General features: G+C 26.3%; 1 protein-coding gene across 2 annotated transcripts; it reads right to left on the bottom strand.

Annotated features, from left to right (window-relative positions):
- Positions 1 to 360: 360 nt before the first annotated feature.
- Positions 361 to 10,427, bottom strand: LOC126906856 (poly [ADP-ribose] polymerase tankyrase). Of its 2 annotated transcripts, XM_050687756.1 has the most exons (20): positions 9,774 to 10,424; positions 7,998 to 8,222; positions 7,796 to 7,923; positions 7,554 to 7,741; positions 7,209 to 7,462; positions 7,016 to 7,137; positions 6,076 to 6,277; positions 5,867 to 6,007; positions 5,668 to 5,794; positions 5,497 to 5,595; positions 4,142 to 4,307; positions 3,840 to 4,059; positions 3,538 to 3,770; positions 3,100 to 3,452; positions 2,224 to 2,384; positions 1,568 to 1,737; positions 1,188 to 1,371; positions 1,006 to 1,114; positions 783 to 939; positions 365 to 728 (listed from the first exon to the last, which is right to left on the bottom strand). In XM_050687756.1, exons 1-20 carry the CDS (start codon positions 9,964 to 9,966, stop codon positions 663 to 665), a joined length of 3,498 nt encoding a protein of 1,165 aa, XP_050543713.1. In that variant the 5' UTR covers positions 9,967 to 10,424; the 3' UTR covers positions 365 to 662. The 2 variants fall into 2 exon arrangements, with proteins under 2 accessions (XP_050543712.1, XP_050543713.1); XM_050687755.1 differs by having other exon boundaries at positions 361 to 728; positions 5,668 to 6,007; positions 9,774 to 10,427.
- Positions 10,428 to 10,671: the final 244 nt, after the last annotated feature.

The following is a 10,671-nucleotide window of genomic DNA, read 5'->3' as shown; positions in this document are numbered from 1 at the left end:
ATTTAAACTTTTTACTTTTATACTGAGCACCAAATATTTTTAAATAAAAATTTGGATAAAAAAAGTTGTTCAACTATTATTTTAGTTAGTTAAAATCCTTTAAAATAACTAACTTAAATAAACTAAATTAATACAATGTTTATAAAAATTTAGTTCATATATACATGACCTAAAAAATGGAATGTAAAAAAAAAGTTACTTCACAACCAATAAATAAAGATTTAACTTATTTATAATTTTTTACACATAATATAATATATAATATGAAATTCAATAAATATTCAGTATCATACTGTAAGTTAATCATTTTAATACGGTAAAAATCTATTAACTGAAGCGGATTTATAGTAAAATAATGTCTTGAAATGTATTTTATTTCACTTATATAAATAATTTTATTTAAAACCGAGACTACTTTTTTATGATGTCATAATAAACAGACATAATATATAAAAATAAATAAATTATATAAATTTTATAACTATTATTGCACAACATGAATATTGATTCTTACAATAGCAATAGTTATATTTTCAAAAATTATAGTTGAACTGTAAAATTATTTATAATCAGAAGTAGAAGAAAATTACACCTAATTAAGTCAAAAATAATCACACTACATTTTTTAAAAAGGAACAATATTATAAAGGTGCTTAAATTGGCTAACTACTTTCTATATTTTCAGATGGATTCATAATTTGATAAGCAATTAAATATTCTGGATAAGCCTAAATATAAAATAATCATTAATACTATCATAATGATAAAACTATTATTCTCACCTGCTCTCCTCTATATACAACATATTCTGAGAAATTTAATCCACCAACACTAGGAGTTCCCATTACAGAATGATGACCAGGAGGTGCATGAGCTATTTTAATTGCATTATATTGTACAAATGATTTACCAAGAGTTACACGGCAAAGAAGTAAATGTCTGTTACAAAAATAATACAATTACATTAACATAAATTTAAGTAATCAATATTTTATAAATTTTTACCTCAAACATTGATAGCAAGATCTATCTTTATGTGTAGGACAACCTGTTCCTCCACCAATACCATATACATATTGATTACTTTTAGAGGAATTTTCAGCAAAATATATACCTTCAAATAAAAACACATATTTATTGTATTGTATTAAATTTATTTTATTTTTATTTTAATATATCAATTATACCTGCTCCAAACATGCCTCCAATATACGCATGTCGTTCATCAAAGCCTTTTTGAACAATAGCATTTATGAAAGGCGAGCCATGGAATAACATTCTTTCATTAGCTTGATTTCCATTTTCTAATGCTACTTCTCGTTTTCTATGCATATAACGATCCCATAACTTACGATTTTGAATTTTTTGTATCTAGATGATTAATTAAATTTTACAAAAACATTATATGATACATTGAACATAAAAGAAAAAACTTAATAAATAGGAATTCACAAAAGAAGCTAAAGCAATATTTTCATTTGTAAGAAAAATTTCTTACTTAAACTCAAATACTTGATTTTTCAAAAGTAAAATTTTGGTTGACAACTTTTTGAAATAAAATATTTACCCTAACAATGTTGTATCTATTAAATATTCCACCGGATTGACCATTATCACGATGTTCTCTGATTGTACTTTGTAGTTCTTGTTCAACAGTAATAAATTCTTTATCTTCTGCTAAAAGATCAATTAATAAAGTGCAAGGCATTCCACCAGATAATCCTGAACAAACACCACCTATAAAAAAAATTACAATTACAGAATTAAGAAAAAAAACTATTTGAACAAAAAATTAATTTTAATTGTATACATTAGGTATACTATTACTAATTTTTATCACCAAGCATTTTTAAATAGCAAATGATACAATTTAATTTAAAAAAACTGTATAATCTAATTTCGAATAATAAAAAAAAATTATGTCACTAAGTTTAATAGTTTTTGCTCTATAGCTTTTTAAAACTTGATAATTTTTTGCAGTATCCTATACATACATATACACACATACAAACCATGTTTTAAGGAACGATGTGGCCAAGTTCGTAATGTGACTTTATATACTCAGTAAAAAATTAGTTTGGTAATTAAAGATCCTCATCCTTCTTTCTGGTGATAGTCTAATCATCCATTCCAGAGTATCAATAGTTAAGAAAATCTCCCTTATGGGGTAGGTTTCTATGGCCTTAATGGGTATAAAAAGTAAAAAAAAAAATATATATATACCATGTTTTGAGACAAGTTTTTCCATTCCTTTAATTAATTTATGTCTAAAACCATATGCAGTTATTCCTATTTGTTTTAAATCCTCATGCTCCATTTCTGCTAAAATGTCTAAAGTTATTTGTTCTCTTTCAAATATTTCATTTAAATGTTCTAATCCCAAACTACAATAAGAAAAATAAATATATAAATATTAATATTTTATTATAGCTCTTGAAGGAAAAAGATTAAGAATAAAAAGGAGTAAGACAGAGTATGTGAGTACAAGTTTGACAATGGAGAAAATGAAGTAGGTGAAATGAGTGAAGTGACAACAAGCGATGAGGATGTTATAGGAAAAATGAAATGTGTGTAATGCGATAAAAAAATTCCAATAAGGCTGAAAGGTAAGTTCTATAAGACTATAATGAGACCAGCTATGATGTATGCTTCAAAGTGTTGGGCGGTTGATAAGAAAGTAGAGCAGAGAATAAGTGTAGCAGAGATAAAAATGCTTAAATGGATGAGTGGAGTAACTAGAGAAAATAAGATGAAGAATAAACATATAAGAGGGAGTATAGGTATAGCGTCAAACATGGGTAAGATGAGAGAAAATAGACTTAGATTTTTTGGTCATGTTATGAAGAGAGAGAAATCGGAAGCTATAAGAACAATTATAGAATTAATGTTAAAGGAAGAAGAAGTAGAGGAGGACCAAAAAAGAGATGGAGGGGATGTTATTGAATGTGATATGAGGATGGCTAATGTAAGCGTAGATGTGGGAGATTATATCAAGTGGACGTTTAGAATAAGAGTAGTTGGGATTAAGGTGAGGAAAAAGAAGAAGAAATATTCATACTTTATTATAAAAAAAACATATATATATATATATAAAATAACCTGGATAAGAATCCCTGTATGGTTGATAAGGTTGCACAATTAGGATGTGGATGAGCACTTTCATATCCATTAACTGATCCATCAGCTTGTGAGCCTAACAAATAAGATCTTCCAGATCCTCCAGGACTTGGCAAAGCAACTGATGCTCCAGATGGCATAACAACTGTTGCAATTTCTTCAGGTGACAAGGGTGGAAGGGTGGCAACAAAAAGAGAATTATTGGCTGCTGCATTTGCACCAGGATGACTAGCCATTGCATCAGTTAATAATGATCGTACATCTTCAGCTGTGGCTAATTCTAATGGAGTTTGTCCTTCTTGATTTCGTAAGAATGGGTCAGCACCATGAGCTAACTGTTAAGATTTCAAGTAATGAAAATAATTAATTTCAAGTTAAATATATGTTTGAAAATTCAACTATGAAATTCTTAAAACTTACTAAAAGTGCACTCAATTGGGTACGACCTTTTTGAGCTGCCTCATGTAAAGGAGTGAAACCCCAATTATCAGTTGCATTAACGGCTGTATTATATTTTATTAAAAGTGCAGCAAGATCTAAATGACCATAAGAAGAAGCATTATGTAATGGAATTAAACCTCCTTTGTCTTGAGCATTAACATCAGCACCTTGTTCTAATAAAAATTCTGCTACTTCTAAATTATTATATCCAGCTAAAATTTCAAAGAAGTTATTAATAAAACTATCAGCAATAGTGAAAAATATGAAGTTCAATAAATTACCTGCTAAATGGAGAGGAGTAGAATTCCTTCCTTGACTATCTCGACAGTTAATATTTTCAGTGGTAACAAGTCTTTGGACTCTTGCCAGTATACCTTTTTTAGCTGCATCTAATAAAGCTGCATTACCTCTTAATAAATCTGCTACATCATTATCTGTATCTCTAACTAAGTCCAAAGGAGTATGCCCATCACGGTTTTTTTTTGTATCATCAGCACCATGCTATACAATATAAATATACAATAAAAAAATATATTTTACTTATACAATTTTAAATAGAAAGAAAAATAAAATTTTCTGTTACTTGTAGCAATAATCGAACAATTTCATATTTTCCCTTAGCTGCAGCTTCGTGAAGTGGTGTGAATTTCCATAAATCAGAAACATTAACATTAGCACCATGTTTAATTAACATATCAGTTACTTCAAAATGTCCATAGGAACATGCATTGTGTAATGGTACTAGTCCACTAAAATGTATTTGAAAAAAAATATAATAGACATGTTAATTAAGTGAATGAAGTTGTAGTATAAATTATATTATTCATAAATCATAAATAATTATTGATATAATATACACTATACAATATACTATAAAATTAATTAGTTGCTAATGTAATTCAACTGTGAAACATGTGTGTTTCTTATAATTCCCGCATTTATAGCTCACAAAAAATGATTGCATTATCAAGGTAATATAAATTTTATTACATCAATCATATACCGACAAATACATCTACAACAATAACTACATATGAGAAATAAATTACCATACATTCGGTACATAGTATCACAATCTAAGTTTCCACAGATCAAATTTTTAATAGTTAAAACAAATACTCTCTGCGATAAATTAATATCTTTTCCAAATAATAAACAAAACCTTTTATATCTACCCGCTAAAATGAAAAAGAAAATACTAACATAAAATTTTTTGCAGAAATAAGGTCCATTTCATACTTTCTTAAAATAAGTCAAGCAATCATTCTAAATACAATTGATGGAATAAAACAAAATCAATACATTTTAGTAATTAGCAAATTTATAGATGTGTTCATTATAATATTCGTATCTCACATTTCAAACAATAGATTGTGCAAAATTTATTTATTATTAATTCTACTCAGATTTCAATCGGACTAATAACACAATAAAAAAATATATATATATATTTTGATGAGTTCCATATAGTCATTAAAAAATATAAAAAACATTTTTATATCTATTTGCGATTAGGGGTGCAGCTGAGGAATATATAATGATAAAATTTATCATTAAACATGTTTGCATGAATGCCAACATTTAACATTGTCATACTTGCGCTACACCTCGATTCTATATTTTTAAATTGTAATAAAATAATGTGTCAAAAGTTGTTATCAATCAGTCATTTATATATATATATATATATATATATATGTTGCCATTAAAAAAAATAAAGTTGACATCATTATTAGGTAGATGAAAAAAGTAATTAATAACTGACAAATGAAGGAATATATGAAATTAAAAAATACCAAAAATAGTTTTTTTAATACAATTATTACTTTAAGAAAAATTGAGTGGCTAGTGTTAAAAGTATCATCTGTATACATTCATAAGCATAAAATTTTTCAAAGAAAATTAATTATATCACAGTATATTAAAACTATATCTAACCCTTTATCTTTTGCATGGACATCAGCACCATGGGCTAAGAGGTATTGACAAACTACAACCCGATTGTAACCAGCAGCAAAATGAAGTGGTGTGGAATGTCTAGCATACAAAATACAGTTATGAATTATCAATAAAATGTAAAATAAAGTTTCTCATAATAAAAGCAGTTACCTTCCATCTAAATCACGACAGTTAACAATATTAGGATAAGCAGTGAGTAATTTTTGTACTTTTTCTAGATCTCCAGATTTTGATGCTTCTAATAGTTCCGATTCTAAATCTAAAATTGCAGGAGGTTCTGAAATTTGTTTTTTGTTAATTATTAAAATTAAAAAAGGTGATAATAAAATTAAATAAAAGAAAAAAATACCTTGTAATATTTTTTTAACATTATCTGTAGCCACATCAATAGCTTTAAAACCTTGTGCAGATGTAATACTGGTGTCCACATTATAGGATAAAAGAATTTTACAGCCTTGAATATTATCATTCCTTGCACATCTATGCAATGCTAAATACAAAACATAAATATTATATTTATCTGCTTTAAAAAAATGAAAATCTTAATCATTCATTCACCTGTTTGACCATGTACATCAATAGCATTAACTCTAGCACCAAGTCTTATAAGAGTTTCCATAACATCAAAATGTCCATAATCTGCAGCTATGTGTAATGGGGTAAGTAATTCTTTATTGACTTCATTTAGTTGAGCTCCTTTTCGTGCCAATAGCTCAATAATTTGTTTTCGTTTAGATCCTAACGAAGCAGCTGTAACATGCTGTAAAATAATCAATAAAACTGCAATGTGCTTCAACAATATTTTTTATACAATGATATTGTTTTAATTATTCTAGTAATTTATTGCAATATTGAAAAAAATCAATTATCAATAGCTGATATACCAATATCACATACATAAATTATTGATAATTAAAATAATTTATTAAATCCATGTATAATTAAATATGATGCATATATTCACAAACTTTATCACCATAGGTATATACTATTAGGTTGGGTTCGTAGGTAATGCTTAACATAATATTAAGTATAACTCTTTTAAAAATATTAATAAAGTTATTATTTCTAGATTATTTTATATCTTATGCTATTAAATAAGTTTGTGTTAATTAACAATTGTGCATTTTCCTTCTTCTATAATTTACTGTGCATTTGAATTTATATAAATTTTTCAAATCTTTTCTTTTTTCATTATTGGTTATTTTTCAATTAACTAAACGTTTTACTTATAATAAAATAACAGTTACTAACACATGAAATATTTATCAAGTTATTTTTATTAATTATTAGATTAATAGTTCATTTGTAAAATTTTTATCAAAATAAAAGCATTGCAATATTTCAATAGGATATAAATATTAACACATTCTACAGAGAAAACTGTAGATAATGGGATAGTATTTCTTATGCTTTATAGTATAAAATTATAACTTGCTAATTATAAGACAAATACGTTATTATGATAAATAAATATAAAAATAACTTATTAACATACAAATGCAGTTTCTCCAGTTATTGGATGTTTGAACTTAGCAGTATCTTGGTTCAAAACCTTTTTCACTTTTGAAAGATCACTTATTCGACATGATTCTAACAAACAATGGCCTTTAAATTCATCTATTAATAAACAAGATTCAAGAATGAAATATTTGAAAAAATTATTATGATAACTTAACTATTATACTAACAAGATAATTTTTCTTGAAGTTCTCTAGTTGCAGCTAAATCTATTGCAGACTTGGAATGACAATTTACTAATGTAGGATCAGCTCCTTTGCTTAATAATAATGAACATACTTCAACACGTGATTTAGAAGCAGCCTCATGCAAAGGTGTAAATTGCCATAAATCCATAGCATTTACACAAGCTCCATGTTTTATAAGCATTTCAGTTACTTCAATATGACCATATGAGCAAGCATTATGTAAAGGTACAAGACCCCTGTAATATTATTAAATTTCATTTTACTTTATTAAACCTAAACAACTAAAAAACAATTTATGTTTGATTTAATATTACAAAGATTGTTTACCCTTTGTCTTTAGCGTGTACATCAGCACCATGCCTAAGAAGTAGCTGAACACAACGGACACGATTAAAACCAGCAGCTAAATGTAAAGGTGTAGATTTACGACCATCACTCGCATGACAGTTTACATTAAGAGGTGTTAAAAGTGATGAAAGTTTAACATCATCTCCAGAACGGCTAGCTTCTAAAATCTATTGAGATCAAGTTATTAAATATTACAAGAGCTTGAAACTTTTTAAAATTACTTCTTCTTTACGCCATTCTCCTCCTAACACATCACTAATACCAGGTACTCCATTAGCTTGAGCTAATTCTACAGGTGTTTTATTATCTGAGTTGCGTATTGTGGGATCAGCACCATGTTGCAATAGAGCTAAATTTTAATTAATAATAATAAGATCTATTTTGTTTAGAAAATAAAACTAAAGTAAACAATATGTAACAAACCAATGCATATTTCAATTTTTCCTTTAATAGCGGCTTCATGAAGAGGAGTATAATTCCAATTATCTCTAGTATTAGGATCGGCTCCTGCTTCAAGTAATAAACCTACTACATCTGCATGGCCAAACGAACAAGCATTATGTAAAGGATGAAGTCCACCATCATCACGAGCTTGTATTGAAGCTCCTGCAGCTAATAATAACTCAACAATGTCACGACGGCCAAAACCTTTAATATTATAATTGATTGAAATATTATTGAAAAAATGTATTCTATTAATTTTTATTTATTTATTAAAGGACCTCCCTTAATAAAAACGTCTTTTTAAACCTAAAGTTCACTTTTGAATATAATTTTGTGATATGATTTTACAAGGTAAAATGATAACTTAAAGATAAATAGATAATAGATAAATATTTAAGTCAGAATTTGAATTTGGGTTGACTCAAATTTGAATATAATTAATGAACATTGACAACTAAAAACTAATATTTCTTCCAATAGTTATTGGATAATTCAGTATAAGAAATTAATTAAATCAAACTATCATTATTAATGGTCAAAAATTATAAGTTCATAATTATAATTATAATTTTTGATTAACCCATCTTAAAGAAATTCCAGTAAATAGAAAATACAAAACTATGTAAAAGAATACAAAAATTATGCTTTTAGGGGCTTATACTTTCCCTGCGGTAACTTTTGTACCCTCAGGATTGATATATTACAAGTTATATATATATCTTAGTTTTGAATCAAATTATAAAAACTCTCATTTGGATATAATTGTTATCAGAATTACTTTAACAAAATTTATAAATGCATAAACTTGAGAATCTTGCTAATAGTAGTGGTAGTTTTATATATTAGCATATACTAATGGTTCGTTAGTATATACTAGCACATAATTAAAATAGTCGTAATATTTTAATAATTCACTATGATTGCATATGACAAAATTATTGTAGTTATTTAATTATGTCTTATAAATGTAATTAAGAATTGCAAAAATGTTTATTAAATTTTAAAAATGAAATGTTTAATTTTTTTGAAGGACTTACCTTTCAAAAATACATTATTTTTTTGTTTGGTAAAAATAAAAAAAATTTTAATGATAAAATATTTTTTAGACTTCTTATTGTTGATTTATGAGTAATTAAAAGTAAATGTGTGATGTCAAAAATTCTATGCCTATAGGAACTGCATTAAACTAACTACTAGTAGTCGAATGCAGTTCTAATAATAATTATCTATAAACATTCTAAGCTTTTTTTATAAGTATTATGGGAAAAATATTGATATTTATCTTATCTGTGAACAATTTTTTTTATATCAAATTTAATAAATTTAGTATTTAAGAGATATAATTAGTTAATTTGCTCAGCATAAAAAATGAATGGTCATTGCTACACAAATGGAATTTGTGATGTTGCATAATATATATGATTGAATATGCCTAAATAACTTATTAATATAATTTGAGGTTTAATAGTATTATAATGAAAAATATATTATTTCATATGCTTATTAAAATACTTAATGACTTTATGCAACAAGTAGGTATAATCGTTTTTAAAGCAAAATGAATATAATTGTTTTCAGAGTCTAACAATATAATAACTAACTGTCTTTTTGAAATATGATCATAATTAAATAGCCAATTTTTCTAGTTTTATTTAAATCAAAGAAAACAAGCTAACAACATTATTGTCAAAAATAGGTAAACTAAAGTTATCTGATAGATTATCCAATAAAATAATTGTAGAGGTACATTAATACCTGCTGCAAAATGAAGAGGTGTACTTTTTCTGCCTGTAGTATCTCTGGCATTTACAGTATCTGCATTAATTTGACGTCTGACTTTATTGAGATCACCTGATTTACATGCTTCAAACAGTTCTCTAAGAGGATCTTCTTGAAGTAAAGTGCAAATTATAGGTTCCTCATTTTCTTGCCTTTTAGTGCACATCATTATTTTAAATTATTTGATTGTTGCATAACAAGTGTATAACATATAGTAAATGAAGCATACACATTTCAATGTTATTATTTTTTAAGTAATAATATATATGAGATAAACAAAACTCTTTTTCTCATGACATTCATACGTTCATGCAGACAAATTTTGTACCATACAACTTTAGATTAAATGTAATCTAGAAATTATGATTTTATAAAAATATAGTATCCACATTGGTGTTTGTCTTATAATGAAAACCTATAGTGTTAGAATAATTTGATAAAGAATAAAAATGGCTAAAGCAAAAAAAAATATTTTAACGTTCTTAAAAACTGTTATCTTCATTGATTAGAGATTATAAATTATTTTGTAAATATTTGGGAAAATATAACACTACTTGTAAAATCTACTATAGTCGTTACAGAAAAGTAGGAAAACAATCAGAAATTGTGTTTTTATGAACGAACTACATTAGTTTATTATGAGTACTGGTGTCGGGGGGTAATATTTAGTGGTCTACAATAGAACGGGGTATTATTGTGTTACAGTAGTACCATCTATTGTAAAATTTATGAACCACAAAAAAATGTAAATAGTTACTAAATAATTATTTTAAAGTAAATGTTCTATGCAATTAGCTAATTAATAATTGAGGTGTTCAGAATCCAAACCGATTTAGCCAATTACCACTTTTATTAAGATCACTTTCATTCAAAA

The sequence above is a fragment of the Daktulosphaira vitifoliae genome, unplaced genomic scaffold (genome assembly GCF_025091365.1).
Source record: "Daktulosphaira vitifoliae isolate Bord-2020 unplaced genomic scaffold, ASM2509136v1 Scaffold_5, whole genome shotgun sequence".
NCBI classification, from domain to species: Eukaryota; Metazoa; Arthropoda; class Insecta; order Hemiptera; family Phylloxeridae; genus Daktulosphaira; species Daktulosphaira vitifoliae.
This window is presented reverse-complemented; position numbering and strand designations above follow the sequence as displayed.

Excerpts from the sequence above, each read along its gene's own strand:
- LOC126906856 (XM_050687755.1), bottom strand. The coding sequence starts at position 9,966 with ATGATGTGCACTAAAAGGCAAGAAAATGAGGAACCTATAATTTGCACT. Across the intron at positions 8,223-9,773 it reads ACCTCTTCATTTTGCAGCAG|GTTTTGGCCGTCGTGACATT; the intron begins GTATTAATGTAC and ends ATAATATTAAAG. Across the intron at positions 3,771-3,839 it reads TACTCCTCTCCATTTAGCAG|CTGGATATAATAATTTAGAA; the intron begins GTAATTTATTGA and ends TTGAAATTTTAG.